Source organism: Dasypus novemcinctus, chromosome 12 (genome assembly GCF_030445035.2).
Source record: "Dasypus novemcinctus isolate mDasNov1 chromosome 12, mDasNov1.1.hap2, whole genome shotgun sequence".
Lineage (NCBI taxonomy): Eukaryota > Metazoa > Chordata > Mammalia > Cingulata > Dasypodidae > Dasypus > Dasypus novemcinctus.
Genome location: NC_080684.1, coordinates 38,366,685 through 38,389,628, shown reverse-complemented (window position 1 = coordinate 38,389,628; position 22,944 = coordinate 38,366,685). Strand labels below are relative to the sequence as shown.

At 53.3% G+C, this 22,944-nt stretch overlaps 4 protein-coding genes across 5 annotated transcripts; 2 read left to right on the top strand and 2 right to left on the bottom strand.

The window, feature by feature from the left end:
* The first annotated feature begins 946 nt into the window (after nt 1–946).
* CYP27B1 (cytochrome P450 family 27 subfamily B member 1) lies at nt 947–5,043 on the top strand. The gene is given in 15 exon segments (XM_058308345.2): nt 947–1,191; nt 1,193–1,252; nt 1,884–1,983; nt 1,986–2,073; nt 2,580–2,670; nt 2,672–2,713; nt 2,715–2,779; nt 2,870–2,909; nt 2,911–3,003; nt 3,005–3,099; nt 3,183–3,336; nt 3,544–3,710; nt 3,900–3,978; nt 4,258–4,455; nt 4,770–5,043. Coding segments are annotated over 15 exon segments (1,548 nt in total). The 5' UTR covers nt 947–1,068; the 3' UTR covers nt 4,923–5,043.
* A 3,343-nt stretch (nt 5,044–8,386) lies between these two features.
* Nucleotides 8,387–12,425, bottom strand: MARCHF9 (membrane associated ring-CH-type finger 9). The gene is given in 5 exon segments (XM_004481313.5): nt 8,387–9,269; nt 9,514–9,706; nt 10,414–10,569; nt 11,579–11,836; nt 11,838–12,425. Coding segments are annotated over 5 exon segments (1,041 nt in total). The 5' UTR covers nt 11,937–12,425; the 3' UTR covers nt 8,387–8,934.
* Nucleotides 12,426–15,163: 2,738 nt separating this feature from the next.
* CDK4 (cyclin dependent kinase 4) lies at nt 15,164–18,510 on the top strand. Of its 2 annotated transcripts, none has more exons than XM_004481275.5 (8): nt 15,164–15,323; nt 15,777–16,013; nt 16,147–16,282; nt 16,401–16,568; nt 16,698–16,807; nt 17,534–17,584; nt 17,726–17,861; nt 18,108–18,510. In XM_004481275.5, the coding sequence occupies exons 2-8, from the start codon at nt 15,796–15,798 to the stop codon at nt 18,198–18,200; spliced, it is 912 nt and encodes a 303-aa protein (XP_004481332.1). In that variant the 5' UTR covers nt 15,164–15,323; nt 15,777–15,795; the 3' UTR covers nt 18,201–18,510. The 2 variants fall into 2 exon arrangements, with proteins under 2 accessions (XP_004481332.1, XP_004481331.1); XM_004481274.5 differs by having other exon boundaries at nt 15,182–15,323; nt 15,757–16,013; nt 18,108–18,334.
* Nucleotides 18,511–18,648: 138 nt separating this feature from the next.
* Nucleotides 18,649–21,445, bottom strand: TSPAN31 (tetraspanin 31). Its single transcript, XM_004481270.5, has 6 exons — nt 21,253–21,445; nt 20,581–20,748; nt 20,212–20,292; nt 19,737–19,868; nt 19,324–19,437; nt 18,649–19,219 (listed from the first exon to the last, which is right to left on the bottom strand). The coding sequence occupies exons 1-6, from the start codon at nt 21,313–21,315 to the stop codon at nt 19,145–19,147; spliced, it is 633 nt and encodes a 210-aa protein (XP_004481327.1). The 5' UTR covers nt 21,316–21,445; the 3' UTR covers nt 18,649–19,144.
* Nucleotides 21,446–22,944: the final 1,499 nt, after the last annotated feature.

The following is a 22,944-nucleotide window of genomic DNA, read 5'->3' as shown; positions in this document are numbered from 1 at the left end:
CATGTCCATGCTGCTGGTATTCTCAGAAAAGGCTGTAGCGAGTGTCACATGCTCTCTCCCATCCTCCACCCTCTCCCTACCGAAGTCTTGAACTGGGAATCTCTCCTTTCTTGCTGTCTCTGGAGAGTCCCTGGAGGGTGTGTGTGTGGGTGGAGACCCTCTCCTTCATGTTGACCTTCGATTCTAGAGCTCCAGAGCTGACCAACGGGCACAGAGCCTAATGTGGGAGGTGGAGGTGGGGTGGGGATGGGGAGTGAGGAGTGGAACAGCAAGCCTAAACTGGATGATTCTAAGTCCAAAAGTGGAAAGGGGGTGGGGAGGGAGGCTGCTGACCAAAGAGCTGTCTCCAACCCCTCGGGGGACTTGAGTTAGGCAGGGATTCTGTACATTCACTTAGCTAGCCTCTTCCTTTCTGTTCCTCAATCCCCAAATTCCCATGGCTCAGAGATAGGGCATGTTAACCAAAAACATCCCTTCTTCCAAAGAAGGATGAAGGCCTGGGGCCACTGTAACCCAGTAACAGCCCACATCTGCCCGACCTGTAGAGAGTGGAGATGTGGCCTGGTTGGGTGCAGGGAAAGCTGCTCAGGTACAGAAAAGGTGCGGCAAAGATGAGCCAAGAATGTGGGCACAACTACAGCTGTGTGTCTTCCCTGCTTCCCTTCCTGTACAAGCTGGAAGATGGGGAATTCCTGGAATGGGCCTAAAGGGGCCTGGCTCCCTAGGGAAGCAGTGGAATACCAGGGGCTGAGTCATGCGGTTTGGTCACCTAAGGTTCACTAAGTAGCCATTCCTAGAAGGGACATTTAGGCTACAGGACTAGGGCACCAGCCCAGGAGCAGAAACAGAGCAATGTGAGACCCAGGGGGCCTTGAAGGCAGCCCCAGCCCCGCCTGCGGTTCCTGGGTGCTAATCCCCAGCGTGGACCACTAGGGAGAGGGGATTGGCTAAGGAGCTTGAAAAAGGGGGCGTCACCACAGCCTGGCCCAAGGGTTAAATAGGGGCTCCGGGAAGCAGGCAAAAGGCTCCAGAGAAGCGCTGTCCTTCGTGGGCTCCCTGAACCAAACCATGACCCAGACCCTGAAGCTGGCCTCCAGGCTGTTCCAACGCGCCCACTGGGGCTCCTGAGCTGGGCTCCGAGGCGCCGACTCGGTGCCCCACAGCTTGGCCGACATCCCAGGCCCCTCCACACACCGGCTTCCTGGCTGAACTTTTCTGCAAGGGAGGGCTGTCACATCTGCATGAGCTGCAGGTAGGGGTGGGGGTGGGTGGGTGGGTGGGGAGCCAGAGAAGTTAGCTTTGTCAAGTCTAGAAAAGACCACCTAGTACGGGAAGTGCCAGGGAGGGCCAGTAAGAATGCAGGCTGTGAATTAGGGAAAAGGCAAGTTGGTCCTGGGGGTATAGACTGCCCTGACACCTAGCAGAGTACGCCCAGGAAGCACCTTCTTGCAGTGCGGTTGTCTGGAGGTCCTTCCCATCTAGGACAAATGAGAGAGGCACAAGCCTGCAGTCACCTCAGGGCACTCTAGACACATTTGCTTAAACTACAGTTGTCCCCTGCTCTCAGGGGGGACCCAGCCTGAGATGGACCCACCCAGGTAGGGGAGCTTCTAGGGATTTTTCAGCCTCTGCTCAGCCCAGGTGAACAAACAGAGATCCTGAATATCTGCGCACAATTTGTTTTGCTCATCACACTGAAACTTCCTAGGGATGGGAAGTGGGAGAAAGAAGTTTGCCGCGGTAGGTCAGACATTCGCTGGGCGTTGGGGAAGAAGCAGAGGTCGCCCCTTCTACAGCCCAGTCTAGCCCCTTGGCCTTATCTCCAGCCAAGCCGGGAGGCCCCGGTCCGGGTCCCTCAACTCTGCTACCCCTGTTTTTCCCAGGTGCAGAATTCTGAGCGCTTCGGGCCGGTGTGGTCGGCCAACTTCGGGCCGGTGCGCACGGTGTTCCTCGCCGCCCCGGCACTCATCGAGCAGCTGCTGCGACAGAGGGGCCGCGGCCGGAGCGCTGTAGCTTCTCCCCCTGGGTAGAGCACCGCCGTCGCCGCCAGCGGGCTTGCGGACTGCTCACCGCGTGAGTCCTCTCTGTACCCCAAGTCCGCACGCCCGCAGCCGCCCTCTCCTGCGGCCGCTCCCGAAATAGTCTGTCTGAGGACGTGGAAGGAGAGGGGCAGGCAGTTACCCCCAACCTTCGGACACGTTCCCGCCACAGTCTTGTTTCCCAAGCTGCTGTGTTCCGTCCCCGCCCTTCCCATTACCCTTTGAGGCCAGAAGCTGGAAAACGAGAGAACCAGAGGAAGGGGTTAGGGTCCCAGGACCTGGGTGGAACGTAAGATTCTGTGACTCAGGCCCCCGGGAACCCACGCCCCTCTGGGGCAGGAAATGAATAAGGAGGGGGGAGCTGGAAGGCAGGCGCGGGCAGAGGCAGGTTTCTGTGTCCCGAGGGAGCAGCCGCAACCGCTTCCCTCTTGGGGCCACCGCAGCCGAGCTCGGCTCCTTCTCCACCGCGGCGGCCGCGTCCGCCGCCTCCGCGCACCCTAGCTCCCGCCCCGACGCGCCCTCTCTCATCACCCCTGCAGGGGAAGGCGAAGAATGGCAGAGGCTCCGCAGCCTCCTGGCCCCGCTGCTCCTTCGACCTCAAGCGGCCGCCGGCTACGCCGGGACCCTGGACCAACGTAGTTCGCGACCTTGTGCGGCGACTGAGGCGCCAGCGGGGGCCGGGGAGCCGGGCCGCCCGCTCTGGTCCGGGACGTGGCCGGAGAGTTTTACAAGTTCGGACTGGGAAGGTGAGTCTCGCCTCGGAGGTAGGAAAACGGGCGCCCAGGCACCCGCTCGGGCGCCCCCCCGCCGCCCTGACCGCGCCCCTCCCCGCCAGGCATAGCCGCGGTGCTGCTGGGCTCGCGCCTGGGCCTGCCTGGAGGCCGAAGTGCTGCCGGACACCGAGGCTTTCATCCGCGCCGTGGGCTCGGTGTTCGTGTCCACGCTGCTGACCATGGCTATGCCGGACATGGCTGCACCGCCTCGTGCCGGGACCCTGGGCCCGCCTCTGCCGGGACTGGGACCAGATGTTTGCATTTGTAAGGCGCGGAACAGGTGGGGGGTGGGGAAGGCGGGCGTAGAACGGTGCAGGGGTGGTGAGGCGCCCCTGTGCCATCTCTCCGCGCAGCCCAGCAGCACGTGGAGCGGCGAGCGCCGAGGCGCCGAGAGGAGTCAGGGGAAGCCTGAGGAGGATACGGGACCGGGGGCACACCTGACCTACTTTTTGTTCCGGGAAAAGCTGCCTGCTCCATCCATCTTGGGGAATGTAACCGAGCTGCTACTGGCCGGAGTGGACACGGTGAGATTCTCCCCCCAGGCCGAGAGCCCGGCTTCCAGACTTCAGATTTTCCAGCCCCAGGGGTCACTTTCTGGCTGCAGGGGACCCATCCCGTCCCTGTAGACCAGTCTGGCTTAGCATCAACCTAGTCTTGCCCCATATTCTGCTTCCTATACTGGGTCCCCACTCCCAACACCTCTGACCTCTCACCTGTTCCCCCCCACCCAGGTGTCCAACACGCTCTCCTGGGCTCTGTATGAGCTCTCCCGGCACCCCGAAATCCAGAAGGCACTCCACTCCGAGATTACAGCTGCCCTGGGCTGCTGTGCCCACTTCCCAGCCACTGCTCTCTCCCAGTTGCCCCTGCTGAAGGCCGTTGTGAAGGAGGTGCTGAGGTGAGGGCAAGGAGAGGAGGAGCTAGGGAAAATGCTGGGAAGGGCTGGGGAAGCAGATAGTGAATGGAAGCAGAGAAGAGAAAAATGGTACCCCAGGCCAAGAATGGGTTTGGAAGTTGGAGAGGACAAGAGGGATGTTACCACCCCCAGCTTCATCCTGCTTTCTCCCTCTTGTGCTCTGTGACTCAGGCTGTACCCTGTGGTACCTGGGAATTCCCGTGTCCCAGACAAAGACATTCGTGTGGGTGACTACATTATCCCCAAAAATGTGAGTAAAGCCTATGGACTCCTTATGCTGAGCCCATCCCTCACTACCTTGGGCCCCAGCTCTGTTCTCCAACTCCCATTAAGCTCTTCAAACCTTCCGCTTGGCCTGAATGCCTCTATAATGGCACAGGGGAGAAATCATCCCAAAAGTAGCCCCAGCAAACTTCCCCATCAACAAGCAGGGCCTGCCTTTGTCCCCGCAGATACACCCTCCTCTTTCTCTCCATGTCCCTCCCCATATTCCTGGGCCCAAACTAAGCTTGTGTTCTTCCCCCACCAGACGCTGGTCACTCTGTGTCACTATGCCACTTCACGGGACCCTGCCCAGTTCCCAGAGCCAGATTCTTTTCGTCCAGCACGATGGCTGGGAAAGGGCCCATCCCCCCACCCATTTGCCTCTCTCCCCTTTGGGTTTGGCAAGCGCAGCTGCATGGGGAAACGCCTGGCAGAGCTGGAGTTGCAAATGGCTTTGGCCCAGGTGAGTGATCTTACAGCCTCCTCAGAATGGAGAGGCCCTAACCCTCTAAAGCTATGGGCTCCTCCCCTCTGACAATCCTAGGAAAATATAAAGGACCTGGTAGACCAAATCTTCTGAAAATATCCATTCCATTGTAGGCCTGGAGGGTGACCAAGGATATTAGACTCTTTCTCCCTACTGTAATCACTCACTCTCATTAACAAAGAAGTGCCACCTCAACATTGACCATCCTAACACTAATTGATACCCTTAATCAGTCAAGTCCACCACTGCAGACTCCTTCCTTAGTGATAGCCTTTGACCTCTCTTTCCAGATCTTGACCCACTTTGAGGTACAGCCTGAGCCAGGTGCTGCCCCAATCAGACCTATGACCCGGACTGTCCTGGTCCCCGAGAGGAGCATCAACCTACAGTTTGTGGACAGAGAGACCTGTGGAAGGAAGCTATCTTCATCACCCCTTCCCTGATCATGGGGCTTACTAGGCACGAGACTGAGAGATGCCTCTTCACCGTGAGGCCTGTCTGACCTAACTAGACAGAATGACCACAGTAAAGTGTTTGAGGCATCTCAGACCCAGGTGTGAAGTATGCAGCCGGCCTGGCCCAGCAGGCCTAAGAAAACCATGGTCCCTGTACCATACACATTCTTCAAGGGCCAACTCAGATCTTAACTAACAAGGCTTGGTAGCCCGAGGAAGGATTCAGCCACTGGCCTTTTGGGGCTTCCATGGGTACTCATTACCGTGGCATGAGCTAAGGAATTGTGCATCTGGCCTGGACCTGGTTGGTCCTCCTGCCTTGCGTGCGAGCTCTTTGAGAGGAAGAATCCTTCATATCCCTCTGCCAGGGCCTATCCCTGACTAGGTGATACTATACACATTGTCAGATTGAATCTGGACCATGGGGCAGAAGAGATAAGCAGCTTACCAGACTCTCTCTACCTCCTTCTTCCTCATTTTGCCCCTAGGAAGGTGGTTCTGTCCTAGCCTGGTTTATCACATGTTCTTTAACTTTCCCTCACTCTCTGGTCACTATTAGGTGGGCTTGCCTTGCCACTTAGTTCTCAGGCAGAGACATCTCTGGGCCTGTCCCTGCCCAAGTCTATGTCTTCTTTTTTAAATTTGAAATTTTAAGGTGTTCATAGTTTTGAAATAAAAAAAAAAAATTGTGTTCCATCCTTGACTTTTGACTAACTTCTCTCCCACCCCTACTACCTACTAGACTTAGAGGCAAGGCATGATCCTGACTCCCCACCCTGCACCTTGATTTCATAGGTCCTGGGAATGGAACCACCACCCCACACACTTAAAAATGGGAGGTCTGGACTCCTGGGAGAGCGGTTTGCATCACAAACCCAGACATGTTTCTGTCAGTAGTAGGAACAGCCAAGTCTGGCTGCAAGAGAGTAAGGGGGTGGTAGTGAAAAGTTACTGCCAGGGCCAGGCTGCAGATGTGGCTCAGAGCTGGGGATTTGCAAACATGGACAGAGCGGCTGATTCTTTGGGAGGGAAAGTGCTTTTGGAACCTGGACTGCCAGGACTGAAGGACATCCTAAAATGGTCACTCTGCCCTCTCTGGGAAAGTTCTTCCAAGATAATCTCCTTCAGAGAAACACAGGGATACAGGCAGAGAAGTGGAGTCAGACAGACAGGATAAAAGCCGAGTATGGGGGCGGCCAGAAGCCCTGGAGCACCAGGGCAGCAGAAGGGGGTGGCAGTGGGCAGACAGAGCCTATTTCCCTCAGTCAGCACTCTTTCTAACCCCCTAGAGGCTGGGCATAGTTCTCCCCTTATGATGTATACAAATGAACTCATCTTCCATCCAAATAAATCTCTCCACACATTCCCCACAGCTCGCTCTGTATCCCAGGTTACCCTCCCCATGTCAGGACCTGCTCCCGAACCCATTCCAATTAGCTGGGTGTAGATGGAGATTTCGCTTCACACCTCCCCGTCCTCGGCTCCCTGCCCTAGCCATGGCTTCCTGACCATGGAAACTCCAGTAGTCAGCCAGGCCTTCTGTGGGTATCTACTTAGGTAAGAGCCACAGGGAGGGAGGCATATCCAAAGCCTTGTGTAGTGACAGAGACCAGTGCACATTTACTGCCCCTGGTCTCAACCCCTTCTCTATTCAGTCTCCACCCCCACGCCCCTATTGCTAAGCTCCATGTGAGCCTAAGTGATCTGATTTTCACAGATTTGAGCTGTGAGGGAGAATGACAGCCCAGCCCACTCACAGACCCTTTTCCCTGGAATCAGTGATGAGGATTCTGCCCATCTACATTCTCCACCAGGCAAGGACTGACCCCTTTCCTGGCAAGCATCTCTATAAGTTGGAAACAGGGAAGGAGAGGGGACCATCCTGATAGCTAGCCCCAACCCCTATACCAAGACCAACATTGGTGCTGGAGGAGAAGACCACTGTCTCGCTTGGTGAGCATGGAAATGAAGGCAGTGTGTTTGTGTGTGTGCCTGTGTTTTGGGGGCACGTCCAAGCTTCCTTGTGGGGCCATTCCTCGGGGACAGCTCAGGCTTGGTACAGGCATCCCTGTGGGTCATGTATCTACCTAAGTCCCTATCTGCTAGTATGGGTATGAGGAGACACTCTTCTTTGCTGTGCCCCTTCTGCTCCTCACTAGTTTTTCTGAGTGATAAATCAGTCTCCCCGGGTAGGGAATGTGCAGGGCTAGCGCTCTGCGGAAACAGCTTCTCATTGGAAAGATGATGGGCCCAGCCTCAGTGCCCTCATTCTCATCTGGGTACACCCCCACACTTCTAGGTGCCTCAGACCCCTGTCCAGCTTTGCTTCTTACCCCTCCAGACAAGTCTGGGTGCCAGCACCATGGACAGTAGCCAAGACCCCCCCTTTTTGGAGGGAGCTTGAGAATCAGTTTCCTAGGTAAGGATATGTGGGTCTTTAACAGAGAAACATTTCCTCCAGAACATCCCCAGGCAGTCAGCAGAGCAGCCAATAACAGGAAAGGCCTCTGGATCTAACCTTAGCAGTGTACGAAATTATTAATTTAATTGCTGATGAATAATTCACTTAAAAGACACCACCATTCACATAACATACAGCCCCAAGACTTCAGGCTAACCTACCTTTAACAGCCTTTCCCAAACCTTTCTCTATAAGCAACAGCCTTCTACACTGCTGCCTGCAAGTACAATACCTTCCTGCTATTACCAATCGCTAGGGCACACCAGGATCAGTCCTGCAACTGTGAACTGGAGCAGCTTAAACTGGATCCTAACATTGGTAGACTCCCTTCTGTCTTACTCCAAATGGGTCTAAATTCAACTTCTCACTGTATCTCTCGCTGACACAGTACCTGGGAAGGATCCACAGAACCCAGACAATCCCCAGAACAAAAAGGATGGGGTCCCCAGGCCCCAGTGTATAGCCAGGGCAGAGTGGCTCTCATTCTTGCAAATAACCACCTTCTTTCACATTTACAATGTCTATTTCCCCTCATAGTTCCATATCTATTATGCTCCCAACACAAAACTCCAAGGCTCTGGGCAATTCTGAATGAAAAACACATTTTTTATATTATACCAACTCCCACTTGAAATAAATGGACTACCTATTAGTCTAGGAATCTTTTGATACCATTACTGATTTTTCTTTGCAATGGCATTCAACCTGTCCTTCATTTATCCTCATCCCAATCCAAAGAGGTAGACAGGAAAACTGCAGCTGAGAGGGTTTTTTTTCCTAAATCACACCATTTGCAGGTGGCAGGTCCACCCCTTCGATACCGCTGAGCACTGCCACCTAGCAGCCAAAGTGAATTATTCACCAGCAAGTGGGAGTTACACCTCCAGCTCAGAACCCACTGCCGCATTTGGGATTTGCAACCCGTGCAGAGAAACCTCCCCACACCTCTCAGCCCTTCAGAAAAGCCCCAGATGAGAAAGGAGTCTCCATGTGCATATAAATGTTTCTTTATGCCCTCCCCCCATGCAATGGGGGGCGGAGCAGGGGGGGAGGTCCCCCCGCCCTCATGCAGGGAACGGGAGGTCAATGTATACTAGTCTTATTGCCAGATGCCCTGTGGCCAAGGGATGGGGAGTGGGGGGGTCTACAGCCCCTTTCTTCTGGCATTGGTCCCCCTTCACCAAGTCACTGTGGTGGAGCTGGGGGGCTGAAGGCCTTTGGAGCTGAGGTAAGGACGGTTCTCTCCAGGGAAGAAAAGCTGCTCTCCCCTGCTGCCTATGGGCCACCCCAGGATGAGTGTGAGGAGCTGCCAGTGAGGGCTGGAACATCATCCAGGTATCCCCACCCAGTGGGCAGTAGAGGTCAGACAGTGTGTCTCCAGCTTGAGGCTGCCCACGGAGATCCTCAGTGGTGGGGACAGTCAGAGTGCCCCAGACACCAGGTCCAGGTGGTACCTCGAGCCAGGATTTCAGCCACAATCCATGAGCGCTCATCTCTGGCCAATGTTCTGACTCACGATCCCTGCTCCTGGAGTCCAGTTCAGACTGTGGTGACCCTCATGACAACCTCACGGCCAGAATGGGAGCTAGAACGGGCATCTGGTGGCCGCAGCTGTCCAAGGAGGTGCAGGATTGTGTAACCACAGCGCTGAGGCAAGAGCGTCCGCATGCGCTGGGCAGCTGGGGGGCGGCTGGTGGCCCCAGAGGGGGGGCCTGTCCGTGAGGTCCTGGGGCCTGGCTTCCCTGCTGTCCCTCCCCCTGTGTCTCCTCCTATGTCCTTGGTCTTGTCATAATTCAGGACTTTCCACTGCTGGTTCACTGCCTGCCAACGCTTGAAGATGCGGTAGACTGAGGAGCCTTCATGGACGATGAGGCCTGAGCAAGACAGATAAGAAATCAAGGGTCATCTACTGCCCAGGACACTGTAAGCAAGCATTTCTCTAGAGTGAGAAGGGTTACAAAGGGTCCTAGGGAAGCAGGAATGGAGGGGCATGATAGCCCTAAAAGCTCCCAATGGTGGAAAATATGACCATGAAGCTGAGGGGATGGGCAGGGAAGTTAAGTATGGGAGTCCAGGGAAGATGCTAAGCAGGAAAGGGAGGAGAAGAGGTGCCCTCACCTATGCAGACGACATCCATGAAGCCGTACATGCCGTAGCAGATCTGAAAGAGCAGATCCTGCCGTTGCCACTTGGCTGAAGGGCTGAGTGAGGACCAGATAAGCCAGGAGATGCTGGCAACGAGGAAGAGAGAGCCCAGAACTATGGCGGCAATCTGGACCTTCTCGATGACCGTCAGGGAGATGGCCTGCCACTGTGTGGGAGAGAGGGCTCCAGAAAGTCACAGAAAAGGATGGAGGGTCCGGTGACGGGTGGACCTGAAGAGGAGGATGCTCCAGGTGTCTTCCCCAAACCCTTGAAGCAGGATTGCTATATCTCTGCTCCTGATCAAAACTAGAATGTGGCACTTATTAGGCTGTTTGATACTATTTGTCAGTTTTATTTCAGAAAGGCAGAATCAGGCAAGTGCTCTGAAACCAGAACATCTATGTTGGAATCCCAAATCCTAACCTTATCACTTACTGGCTAAGGAAACTTGGGCAAGTTTTCATCTCTTTGCTCATGAATGTCCTCATAATAATGGTCCCTACTATATAGAATTATTATGAGGACTAAAAGAGTTAATATCTGCTAAGAGCTTGGCACACATACAACAGTATGTTTGCTATCATCCTCATCATCCTCATCACCAAAAACAACATATGTATCATCTTTTCCTTTTTTGCTGCCTCAGTGCCTAGAACAGTGCCTGGAACACAGGTGGCACCCAATAAATGCCTTTGTCAACAAATGAAGGAAGGAAAGAAGGACTTGCAGACAGATAGGAGACTGCAGTAATGATGAGGAGGGGTGGCTTTGGGGAAAGAGTAAACAAGATGAAATAGGCTTCCTAAAGTGACCCTGGTTCCACTGGTCACAGAGTCCTCGTCCTAGTCTCAGAGTCCTCTTCTTGCCCCTCACCTGCAGTGGGTTCTTGGTGCTGATCGCCAGGACCTGGTACTTGAAGTAGCAGAGCTCACAGCTCCAGGAGCCCCTCTCACTAATCCAGCGGATGAGGCAGGGTTGGTGCGTGCAGCGCACAGAGCCGTCACAGCGGCAGGGGCTCAGGAGCTCCCCCTGGAGGGAGAGTGGGAAGGGGCCCCGTCAGCCATCACCACCCCTTCCCAACACAGCTCCTCTCCGGAGAGGGAGGAGAACGTGCCCTCCAGGTCAGTCATTCTCACCCAAACGGGACAAGATCTTTCAACCAAAATGGGGCAAGAGGCTAACGCTTCAGCAGAAAAGAGAGAAGTTAGAGCTTCATGGAAACTACCCCAGACCAAACAGATGGGGGATGAAAAGGGCCCGGGCAGTGGAGCACTGGGTCTTCTTTCCTAAGATTTGGGAAAGATGGTCTTTAAGGCTTCCCAAAGGGCATGCCCTTTGCATGTGAAGGGAGGGGAAGATCAGAGTTTCTGAGCGCTGCCTTCCTTCCCCTACTCACTGTAAAGTATTTCACAGATCTGGCCCATTCTGGAGTGGGTTACCGCCCTCAGTTTCCAAGGATCAGAAGGGGGGGACATCCTGGGGGCGGGTGTCTGTGGAGAATGCTCCCCTTTAATCAAGGTATGCTCTCTCTCACACCCCTTGGAACTATCCCAGGGCAACTTTGTTCATGAAATTTACACAAAGAATACTCTCTGTAACGAGATAGAAAGTTGTAGAATGGGAAGAAAAGTGCCCCAAGGAGAGAAATATGGAGTGAGACAAGGGCGCCGGCTCGGCCCCTCCCTTCAAGGTGGTAATAAAAGCACTCTCCTGGGTGCCCACCCTTGCGAGAACCCCTCAGTCTACAACGACCCCGGGGTGAGGGAAAAGGGGAAGAAAGGCTCTCCCTGCTAAAGGGTGAGAGGGTTTTTGAGGTCTCTCGGAAGAAAGCCCCACCCCTTCCTGGGGACCCCTGCCCCCCATCTCCCAAACACGAGCTTCAGGAGTCTCCAGCCTGCCTGGCACCTCACCCCTCTCCCACTCCGGGGCCTGGGTCCCGCCCGGCCTCCTCAGGCCCCGCCCCCTGCTCGCGGTCTCCCCGGGCGCCCCAGGTGCGCGCCCCCACCCTTCTCCTCCCGGCCAGGTACCCAGGCCTGACCTGTTCGGGGCCCTGGAAGCAGATCCGGCACTGGGGGGTTCGGAGCCCGCTGTCCAGGCTGCTGCTGAGCGACAGGGCGTCCAGCGCGCCCGGGGGCGGCGGCGGCGGCGCGGGCGGCGGCGGGGGTCCCGCCCGCGGCTCCTTGTCCCCGGCCAGGCCCCGGGCGCGCGGTTCCGACCCGTAGTACTCCTCCTCGTCGCCGTCGCCGTCCCGGGCCGAGCAGCCGGCGAAGGGCGCCCAGCCGCAGCCGCCCCCCCCCGCCCCCCCGGGGCTGCGGCTCGGCCCGGGGCCGCCCCCCGCCCGTCAGCACCAGCAGCTTCAGCTCGTTCAGGAACATGCGGAGCCGAGACTTGAGCATCGTCCGGGCGCCGGGGGGCGGGGGCCGGGGGGCGGGGGGCGGCGTGCAGGGGGGCTCTGGGGCGGCGGGGGGAGGGGGGAGGACGAGGCCGGGCCGGGGGCGCGCGCTGGAGAGCCGAGCCCGGCCGGGGGCTTCGGGGCCTGCGAGTGCCGTTCAGCGCCGCCGCCGCCGCGGCTCCGGGGCTCGCAGGGCCGAGCGGGCTGGCGGCCCGGGGACGGCGAGGCGGGCGGCCATGGCCGGGGCAGGGGGGCGCGGAGGGGGGCTCAGGGTGCGGCGCCCCGCGGGTCCGGGTCCGGAGCGGGCCGGGCCCCCGGGATTACGCGCCCGGGTCCTCCCGCGGCGGGGCCGCCCCCCATGGCCGTCTTCCCGGCCCGGGTCGCGCTCCGGCCCCCGGCTCCGGCTCCGCTCGGCCGGTGCGCTCGGCGGTGGCAAATGGCGGCTCCTTCCGGCGGCGGCGGCGGCGGCGGAGACCCCCCCGGAGCGGCGGGCGGGAGGGGCGGGCGGGGCGGGCGGCGAGGAGCCGGTGAGGGACGGAGGGAGGGGCGGGGCGGGGAGGGGGAGAGGAGCAGGGGCCGCGGCTGCGCATCCCCGCCCAGCCCGGCACGAGCAGGTGTCCCCGGGGGCGGGGGCGAGCGTGCGAGCCCGCCCCGGGGAGGGTGGAGGGAGGGGAGTGGCCGAGGAAGGGGAGGGTGCACACGGTAGGAGAATGGGGGCGGAGGGGGGGGGGGCGTGCGAGTGAGTGAAGTGGTCAGAGGAAGCAGGTGCACCGGGGAGGGCGAGGCTTGTGCAAAATGGGAGGGCAAAGAAAGAGCTGTGCCAGGGTCTCTGTGTGAGCCAAGGGAATGTGGGAAGGAGGTGAGCGAGCAAGGGATGGACTCAAGCAACAAAGGCTTTTACACAAAAGACTGAGAAGTGTGCAAGGCGTGAGACTGTGGAAAGGAGGTGAGCGAGTAAGGGATGGAATCAGATTGTGTGAGAAACTGAAGCGTGTGGTGGAAATGTGAAGGGAGGTGAGTAAGGGAGACAGGGATGGGAGTGTCTTTCCTGCTTTCTGTCCTCACTATCACTACACTGAAGCGAACACCACATAAAATACACACACACACACACGCAGGCTTAGCTCTTTGCTTTTATGGGGGCCTTGACCTCCAGAACCAGTTCTAACCCTTCATCACATTTCCTCTTCTTTCTGAAGCTGAGGGAAAAGGGATTCCGGGGGAGCCCATCTGGTCAAACACACTGGGAAAAAGTTAATTAGTAAAAGAGTAATTAACAGGAGAAGGGAGGGAATGGAGCCTTGGCCAGATCCCCAAACTAAGGGTCCTCAATGGAAAGCAATAGACAATAAGAAGCTTTCAACTGCTTCAGATGGATGGACGGAAGGATCAGAAAAAGGGTCTGGAAGGATCTAAGAAGACACAGCATCTAAGAAGACATAGAGGGTAACTTCTTTTCTAAAGACAGTGAGCTGTGATGGGCTTCAGTGGAAGAGGAGACTGAAGTGTGTGGGGGAGTTCTGGTGTAGGAAGGGAATTTGACAAACTCACAGACACTCATCTCAGCCTTGCAGAAAGTTTACAAAGTAACCAGTCCTGGTATAATCACAGTTGTGCGTTCACTACTACAGTCAATATTAAGGCATTTTCATTATACCAAAACTCACCGAATATACACTTTGGATGGATTGTATGGAATATGAATATATCTCAATAAAATTGCTGTTAAAAAAAACCCACACAAACAAACCTAACCAGACCTGGCAAAGTAGCCTATGAATCATTCACCTCAAGAGTCCCCTACCCAGTTCAGGCCTTCAGGTTTTTCCTACTAGAGTCCCAGCTGCCCATCAGCAATGGCCCAGAACTATAAGTGACTTCCATTTTGCTTCAAAGTATGATTTGTATTCATCTTCAAGCCTGAACTCTTACATCCTCAGCCAAATAGGAGTTATGGTGGAAGAAATGGTAAATAGAAAGGTAATAAAAATATTTCAGATTTAGATGACAATTCCTCACAATTAAGACACTGATTCCTCCTCAAAGGGCAGGGAAATATAGAAGTTGGAGCCAATAAGACCAGAAAAAAAAAAAAAAGTCAGAAAAACCTACATGCCTAACTAGGTGTCTGTGAGCAGAGGCCATTTGGGAAAGAGTGCTGGGCAAAAGAGAGAACCACAATGACCCCAAATTAGCGGACACAACACTTGCAGAAGGACACAAACTGTTCTCAGGCAATGAGCTGGTCTGGGGTAACTTTTTTTTGCACATGTTCAGTCCTATATTGATTGTTTGTATATCAGCATCCACCTATCTTTATATGACATTTAAGATATATATGCACACACATATCACAGAATCATTAGATTTTAGTGCTGAAAAGAATCTTAAAGGTCAAGTATTCCTATTTCCTGCTTATCAATAACTTCTCTGCATTTAGTCTCTTCTTTTTTAACACCAAGAGGGAGGGAGGTAAGTTGGGAAGGGAGGAGGGCATTACCTTGCCACCCTTCCTTTTGGGTTACTGTTGTTAACTGTACTAATCTGCCTTCTGTCCATCTTTTAATCCTAGTCTCGCCCACTCCCTGTTTTACAGGAACACTGCTGGTTAAATCTTTATAAATAGTCTTATCACTACTTTAAAGGGCTAGTGGCTGAGACACCAAAACATACACACACAGAGAGGAAGTACTCAAACATTTGTTGAATGAATGAACGAATGAGACAAAGACACTCTTTTTTCCGATGGCGGTAGAGCGTAAAAGCAACAGCACAACTTCTCGTCCCCCGACCTCCTCAGTATGGGACAGACTGAGAGACACGTAGCGAGACAGGAGAGGTGCTCGGGCTGGGCCTTCCGCCAGGAGTTTGGATCTGGGTGGCTCAGGTTGCCATGGCACCGTCTTGGGCTCCACCCTCCCTCGGCTCCCCCCTCCAACCCTCAGCTGGGGCTCTGACAGCCAGTCACGTGCCCCACCGCGTAACCACACCTAGGCTCCACAGAGCGGTGTCAAGCGGTCACGTGTGATAGCAACAGATCATGTGGACGTGTGATAGCAACAGATCATGTGGTTGCCACCTCCCCCACGGTCCCCTTCCCCTCCCTGGCCCCTACCAGGTCGAAGGAGCTCCCCTCTGCGCATGGGTGAGGGGGTCACGTGTCCCGAACGTCCGGCGTTCGCCCCGCCCCCCCAGTTTCCGCGCGCCTCTTTGGCAGCTGGTCACATGGTGAGGGTGGGGGTGAGGGGGCCTCTCTAGCCTGCGGCCTCTGTCTGCAGTCCGGCACGTCGCGTCCAGCTCCTCGGGCCTGAGCTCGAGTGTATGGCGCCACAGCCATCGGCTCCCGGGCCCTGATAACGGGCAGCCCCCGCAGCTCTCGCCCTGGGGTGAGGTAAGTGCAGTTTTTTTTCCCAGGAATGGGGTCCCCCACGGCTTTCCACGAGTGAGTTTTGCGAGCTAGTTGTGGAAGGGTCGCTCGAGGGTAGGAAGTGTGGCAGGGTGTTGTGCTATTGTCCTTTGTGGTCGTGAGGAGGTGTAATTTTAAGGGACTAGGGCGTAGGGTCTTCGGCGCAGGGGGTGTGTCGTGTGGGATCTCCCTTGCGGGGGGCGCGATGGTCCCAAAGGAAGAGGCATTTTTAATTTTAGGGTGTCCCATGGCAGGAGGGGTTGGCGTTAGAGTCAAAGTGTGTGTTACCTGAGGGGCCGGCCCCGTGGAAGATTGGGGATGGGATGGGATGCTGGTTCTTTGTGGTGCCTTTTGTGGGAATGCCTTTGTTGCCGCAGGCTCATACCACGTGCATTCTGAAAGGGGATTTTGGTGGTAGGAGGCTCTGTGTGATTGTAGGGTCTTCCCTGATCTGAGAATGGCCACCCCTCGATATGAGCCAGTGGCAGAGATTGGTGTTGGTGCCTATGGGACCGTGTACAAGGCCCGTGATCCCCACAGTGGCCACTTTGTGGCCCTCAAGAGCGTGAGAGTCCCCAATGGAGGAGGCGCTGGAGGAGGCCTTCCCATCAGCACAGTTCGTGAGGTGGCCTTACTGAGGCGGCTGGAGGCTTTTGAACATCCTAACGTTGTCCGGTGAGAAGATGAAAGGTTGGGAATGGGTAGTAATGGGCTTCTCCCAAAAGAGAAGCAAGGACCTTGAGGAAACTTGGGAGGCCATGTTGGGTCAAAGGGGCTTGGCCAGTGAGTGACCATTTGTTCCGGACAGGCTGATGGATGTCTGTGCCACAGCCCGAACTGACCGGGAGACCAAGGTGACCTTGGTTTTTGAGCATGTGGACCAAGACCTGAGGACTTATCTGGACAAGGCACCCCCCCCAGGCTTGCCAGTGGAGACCATCAAGGTGAGCGGGATGTTTAGGCATTGAGAGGTAGATTGGGACCTTTGTCATAGAACCTGTTGGGGTTTCATGTATGATGTCTAGTTTCCAGTGTCTCTGTATCTCCCCCCTTCCAAACCAGGATCTGATGCGCCAGTTTCTAAGAGGCCTGGATTTCCTTCATGCCAATTGCATTGTTCATCGAGACCTGAAGCCAGAGAACATTCTGGTGACAAGTGGTGGGACAGTTAAGCTGGCTGACTTTGGCCTGGCCAGAATCTACAGCTACCAGATGGCACTTACACCTGTGGTCAGTAAAAAGATAGTAGCCAGTATGGGTTCCAGTTGGGTGTAGATGTGATTGACGATAATAATCGAGAAGTCAGATTTGCTTCATGGTAACCTCTGGGACCCTCATCTGCTCTTCTGTTCCCTTTAGGTTGTTACACTCTGGTACCGGGCTCCAGAAGTACTTCTACAGTCTACATATGCAACGCCTGTGGACATGTGGAGTGTTGGCTGTATCTTCGCAGAGATGTTTCGTCGGAAGTAAGGAGCCTGAGTATCTTTTTTTTTTTTAAGGAGGGTCCAGGGATTGAACCCAGGCCTCATATGTGGGAAGCAGGTGCTCAACCACTGAGCTACATCTGCTCCCCCCCTTTTTTTTTTCTGAGTATCTTGAGTTCCCCAGATCTCTTTATTCATAACCCATATCCAGACCCTGCATATTCTTTCACTTGAATGCTACTCACCACCTTGCCCCTAACCAGAAGGTCTGAAGTGTCCTGGAATTATGAACTTCATATCCCTTATTTTTCATACTCTCCAGGTATGTGTATGTGATAACATATATACAACATAAAACTTACCACTTATACCATTTTTAAGTGTACAGTTCAGTGGCATGAATTAATTTACTATGCTATATGAAGACCATCTATTACCAAAACTTTTTCATCACCCAAAACAAACTCTGTACCCATTAAGCAATACCTTGCTGTTCCCTTTCCCCCTGGCCCCTGGTAAAGTGACTTCTAATCTACTTTCTGGCTCTATGAATTTGTTTATTCTAGATATTTCATGTAAGTGGAATTACTATATTTGTCCTTTTGTGTCTGGCTTATTTCATTTAGCATAATGTTTTCAAGGTTCATCCATGCTGTAGCTTGTATCAGAATGTCATTCCTTCTGTGCCCTATTTTGAGCCCCTAAGCAGTAATCATTCCACTACCATCTTAGAAAACGACTGCTACCTTGTGTTTCTTCTCACCTTAGGCCTCTCTTCTGTGGAAACTCTGAAGCGGACCAGTTAGGCAAAATCTTTGAGTAAGTGACTGGCAAGGGGGGGAAGAGAAATTTCCATTTCCAATCCTCTTTCTGCTGAGCCCTGGATGTCAGCTGGCTTTGCCCTTGGGAATGGGGGCTGGAGAATGACCTTCCTGACCAGAGTTCTCCTGTCCCCCATAGTCTGATCGGGCTACCCCCAGAGGAAGACTGGCCCCGAGACGTGTCTCTCCCCCGAGGAGCCTTTTCCCCTAGAGGGCCCCGCCCAGTGCAGTCGGTGGTGCCTGAGGTGGAGGAGTCTGGAGCACAGCTGCTGCTGGTACTGGGCATGGGTGTGGGGCAAGATGGGGCTGAGAAACGGAGCAGTATAAAGAGGACCCAAGCCGTCATGTTTACTGAGGCTTGGTTGATAGATAGGTTGCAGTTTTTATTGTTGGTTTGAATGGCCATCCACAGGAGAGGGATTAAAAATAGAGAACCATCCCAAGTATTGCTGGGGGAGGGCAGAAACCTTACTTTTTTTTTTTTTTCCTCATGGTTTCTTGACTTTTGTCTCTTCCCTCAGGAAATGCTGACTTTTAACCCACACAAGCGAGTCTCTGCCTTCCAAGCCCTGCAGCACTCTTATCTACAAAAGGGAGAAGGTAATCCGGAGTGAGCAATGGAGTGACTGCAAAAGGACCAAGAGAAGGAAGAGAAGCTGTCATTTCCCTTCTTTGGACACTTGAGTGGAGAGACCCCCCACTACGCAATCTCTGCCTTCATCTCTGAAGCCATGGAGACCCCTCCCCCAACTTTTTACAGAGAATATTTTGCTGCCTTAATGACATTCCTCTCCTACTCCTCCTTTTGAGGCATATCCTTCTCCTGCCCCCTATTTCCCTACACCAAGAAGTGTGTCCCTTCTTCCTCTCTTCCCTACTTTGATACTGGGATTCATTTTTATACAGAAAACAAAACAAAACAAATATGGTCTTTTTTTTTTTTTTAATGTTTCTTCCTCTGATTGGCTTTGTCATTGGGGGATCTGGAAAAACCACTTGGAAGAAGGAACTTCCTTGCAGAACCTTAAAGACTCTCCTTAAGTCACAGGGCCTAGGCAGTCAGTGGAGCGCCTTCGTTGACACAGGGAGGACAGGAACATAAGTTGCTTCTTTGACTATAGAGTAAGTGGCTTAACTACCCCAAGCTGGGTCCTGCTTATTACAAAAATGAGTTCTTGGTGATTTTCTGTCTGGCTCTGTCCCTCATTTATCCTTGGAGCCAGGTCAGGATGTGATGAGGTGGTCTAGCACGTGGAAGGGGGAAGAGGGGAAATCGGGCCAAGAATGACTCCAGGCCCTGTCCTATCCCATGCACTCTCAGAAGCTCCCTGTATCCAATTAGGGAGAGAGAAGGAAGGTTTTCAGTCCTACAATCTTGCTCCCACCAAAGCATTCCAAGGCTTAAAAGTCTAGCTGTTCAACCAGCTTTAAGGGATGTGGCAGAGGGCCTTTCCTTTTTCTCAAACAAAAAGGTCTATCGACCCTAGGTTTTCCCTAAGGGAGGAAGAAAAAGCTTAGGGAGAGTGGAGAACGAGAGAAGTCAGAAGGATCCAAAGTCTCATAGAAAGGCACTGGGGTTGGCTCGAGGATTCTTTTGATTCCGGAATCTCATTGCTAGCCAAACACCAAGAATCTGTAGAGACAAAGGGAGGGGGGGACAATAAGGACCAATTCTGAATGTTAGAGACTAAGACAGATAAAGAGAAGGGGTATAATGTGAGAGCTGGAGAATGTCACCTCGGTAAAACTGAAGAAGAGTCCAACACCTCCCAGGATTTTCAGAGCTTCATCTGAATGCTTAAGAAACTTTTCTCCACACATCTGGCATGTGGGGCTTTGACTTTTGCAAATCTAAGGATAAAACATGTATGTATGTTCAGAGAATGCAAAGTTGCTAAGCTGCCCTAATAACAGTACTCATGATGAATGTCCCTAGAAAATATTTACTGGTACCTGACCAGTATCCTATAGACGGAAATCTCACTTGGCTATTCCCTAGCCTTTGTATCCATCCATTCTGCCCCCAACCAACTCACACAGACCCAACACAAGAGAGCTGTTATGGAGAGAAGCAATGACATTCAAGCCCCAAAATCTGTGTATGTGGGAATTGTCCTTAACCTGTTTCCTACTCCCAGTCCCAGACTCACTGCAGTGCAGAAAGCATAATCTTGTTGATACAAAGTTGTGAGGTTGAACAAGCCACAACAGTTAAAACTTCTTTCCAGTTCATGCCGGGTCGTGTTTTTCATGACCCACCAAGAAGCGTTGATGATATCTGTCTGGAGGATACAGGCAGAGGAAATTATTTGAAATTATTATTGCTCACCTCAATAATCTTATGTCCTGATCCCAGGTCACCTCAGTTTAGTTATTCAGCAATGGGAGTCAACACACCTCAGAAGCATGAATTTGTTGTCACAATGATAGAAACTGACAAAAACACACCTCTTCAGGTTCTCTCATGGAAAATTAACCAGATATTCCAGAGGAAGCAAGGGGCTCAAGAGTCTGGAAGTAGTAAACCTAAGCAGTGGTTTTTGGGTAGTTGGGGCCAGAGCAAGAAGAGGAAGTTAGAAATTAAAACAAAAACAAAAACAAGCAAGTACTTTACACTCCCCTTACCTGTTTGCTTCTGTTAATAGCCAGACATGAGCAAGAGATTCCAAACTGGAAAACGAAGACCAAACCAAGGATGATCATGTACTGAGAGGGAGAGTTATGGAAGAAAAAAATAGTCCTAGATTCCTTTACGTTCCATCTGTTATATTCATCTGTCTGGTCTCATCAATCCACAGAACTTGTACAACCACATCAGTTGAAAACAGTAATAAAAGCCCCTGCACTTGTAGTATATGGTATTAGGTAAGGCAGGCAGACTTGTCTGCAAGATCCCAGACCCCTACACTTCTCTAACATCTTTGAGGAGTCAGCCCTTCTGAGAGCCCCAGGTGTGTTCCCATGCCCCCTCCCAGTCACTTCCAGTCAGGATACAAAGAATAGCAGGACTTGGTGGTGGTTGACAGCACCCACCAGTCCAGCCATGGCGATGAAGAGAAGGAAGACTCCCACCGCAATGACGCCCCCGATGATGTGTATGCTGGACACCACTCCCAGGCCCTTACCCCAAGCAGCCACTCCAATGAGCAACAAGCCCACCAGCTACGGGAAACAGAATGCCAATCAGTGCAGAACAGCCAAAGGGCCATACAAGGTCTGGGGCTTGGGCAAAAAAGATTTGAGCTGTATGTGAATGTGGATGATGAGGGAGGCTACTGCGACCAGGAGCATCCCTGGACGCTTCTCCCCTTGGAAGTCAGAATGGCAGGGAAGGGGGTAAGGGATAACAGGGAAGGGGGAGTTTCGGAACCCCTTATTTTCAGGCCATCACTTCTATTTTGAGAGAAACTGAGCCTCACATGAGGGATGGGGCTTTATGCCCACAGCCTCCCGTTCATTACCCCACCCCAGCCCAACGTAAGCCCCCTCATCACCGGAAGTCCCCCCTCTTCCCACGGAAGTCCTCAGGAATTCCCTCTTCGCCGGAAGTTCCCAAGAATCTTCCTGGAACCCCCAGTACACCCCATCTCCCTACCGGAAATCCCCTAGAGATTCTCCCCACTCGCCTTTCCCCCCTGAAGGTTTCTCCCACTTCCAAAGCCTCACCATGTAGACCACGTTGAGAGCGCACAGCGCATTCTTGGAGCAGGCAAAACCACCGCAAACCATCTTCCCAGCTCTGGGGACCCAAGTGGTCCCAGAAACTGGGGGGAGGGTCTTGGGGACCGTCTTGCAGAACCCCCGACAGCTTCTGTCTCTTTAAATCGAGTCCAGCCAAACCCAATCCTCTGCGCCTGCACCGTCCCACCCCTGCCCCAGGATTGGCGAAGCTCTTGTCTAGTCCAGGACGTCGATGGCCTAAATGCCAATCAACCTGAATTACGTCACTGGCCCGCCTCCGTGCCCCTCCTTTAGGTTTTTCATTGGATGAAACTTAAAACTGGGGGCAGGGTTCCCAGAGATTCTCAGGCGGACCAGAGCCTAAACTTCAAAACCCCGGATTGGAAGAGGCGCTCTGTGATCAGAGTTCGAAGAGGCTTATCCCGCGGTGGCGGCTCTGCAGAAGCGGACGAAGGCGAGAGAGAAGTGGAACTTGAGAGCTGGGAGAGGGCCCGGGCCCCGCCCCTTGGAGGGAGCGCCCTTCCCCGCCCCATTCCCCCTGTCCTCCAGTGACCTCATGCTGACGCCATTGTTTTGTTCTTATTGCGTCACTCTGAGGAACACCCAAGTGAGTAAAATATTGAGACATTTAGTCCGGCCACAGGGGCCCCGGAGTGGGCACAGCAGCACACAGCAAATCCTCACACGTTTGCAGGTGTATCCACTAAGTACGTCTGTCCAGTTTCGTATTTCCTCGCGACCTTTCTATACCAGAAATTCAGTGTGAAAAACAGCGGCCTCGGGCCAGCGCATTCCTATTTGTGACAAAGCCACAGGTACACGCCTCGGTGTGTTCCGCGTCTTCAGAGCATGTGCCTAATCCAGCACATACAAAAAAAAAAAAAAGGCGTCGGAGTCGGAGATATGAGGGGTAGGAGGAGATATGAGGGGTAGGAGGGGTCTCTCCATTTTCACCTAGAGATTGATCAGTAAATGTTTACTATTGAACAAGGACTTTAACACACCAGTCTTTTCATGGTGGTATGGAGAAGGCATAATCCTATCTTCCCCCAGATGAAAGAAGCAGTCTTAGTAGGAACAAATGAAAAACCTCCCTCATCCCCACGGAATGATCTAAAGTTGGTGTATGCTGCATACTGTATAGTGGTTAAGAATCAGACTGCATAGGTTTCCAGCTCCACCATTTACTAGCTCTGAACCTTTGGCCAGGTACTTAAGCTCTCTGTGCCTGTTACCTATGATCGTGTAAAATGAAGCCATAACAACACACCTACCTGTTGGGTAGCTGTGAGGATTAAATGACTTAATATATGAACAATGCTTAAAAAGATACTGACACATAGTAAACGATGTTAAGTTATTGTTCCAGCCATTTTATAGGGGACAGTGGGTAATCACTACCCCGATTCACTTATCTCCACCTACTCAAATACATAGTTATAATCTCCTATCCTTCATAAATTAATATCAAGAAGATATGCAAGAAAAATGACACTTGCCAGGGTCTGAGAAGTTTGAGTCTTGAAACAAAGTGATTATGTCAAACTACCCCCACTTATCTTTATCCTGTCCTTCAATTTCTCATCCTCCCTCTGCTCTTTCGGGTCCTAATTCAAGGGTAGAACAAGGGCAACTGACTGGAAGCATCTTGGTTGTATGGCATGGTGAAAAGGGTCA

Bases quoted from the DNA above. Each gene is read 5' to 3' on its own strand.
- CDK4 (XM_004481275.5), top strand. From the start codon at position 15,796: ATGGCCACCCCTCGATATGAGCCAGTGGCAGAGATTGGTGTTGGTGCC. The intron at 16,808-17,533 runs GTAAGGAGCCTG...TTCTCACCTTAG, and splicing joins GCAGAGATGTTTCGTCGGAA to GCCTCTCTTCTGTGGAAACT. The intron at 17,862-18,107 runs GTACTGGGCATG...CTCTTCCCTCAG, and splicing joins CTGGAGCACAGCTGCTGCTG to GAAATGCTGACTTTTAACCC.
- TSPAN31 (XM_004481270.5), bottom strand. From the start codon at position 21,315: ATGGTTTGCGGTGGTTTTGCCTGCTCCAAGAATGCGCTGTGCGCTCTC. The intron at 19,438-19,736 runs GTGAGTCTGGGA...TTTTATCCTTAG, and splicing joins ATTATGCTTTCTGCACTGCA to ATTTGCAAAAGTCAAAGCCC. The intron at 19,220-19,323 runs GTGACATTCTCC...TTGTCTCTACAG, and splicing joins TCTTCTTCAGTTTTACCGAG to ATTCTTGGTGTTTGGCTAGC.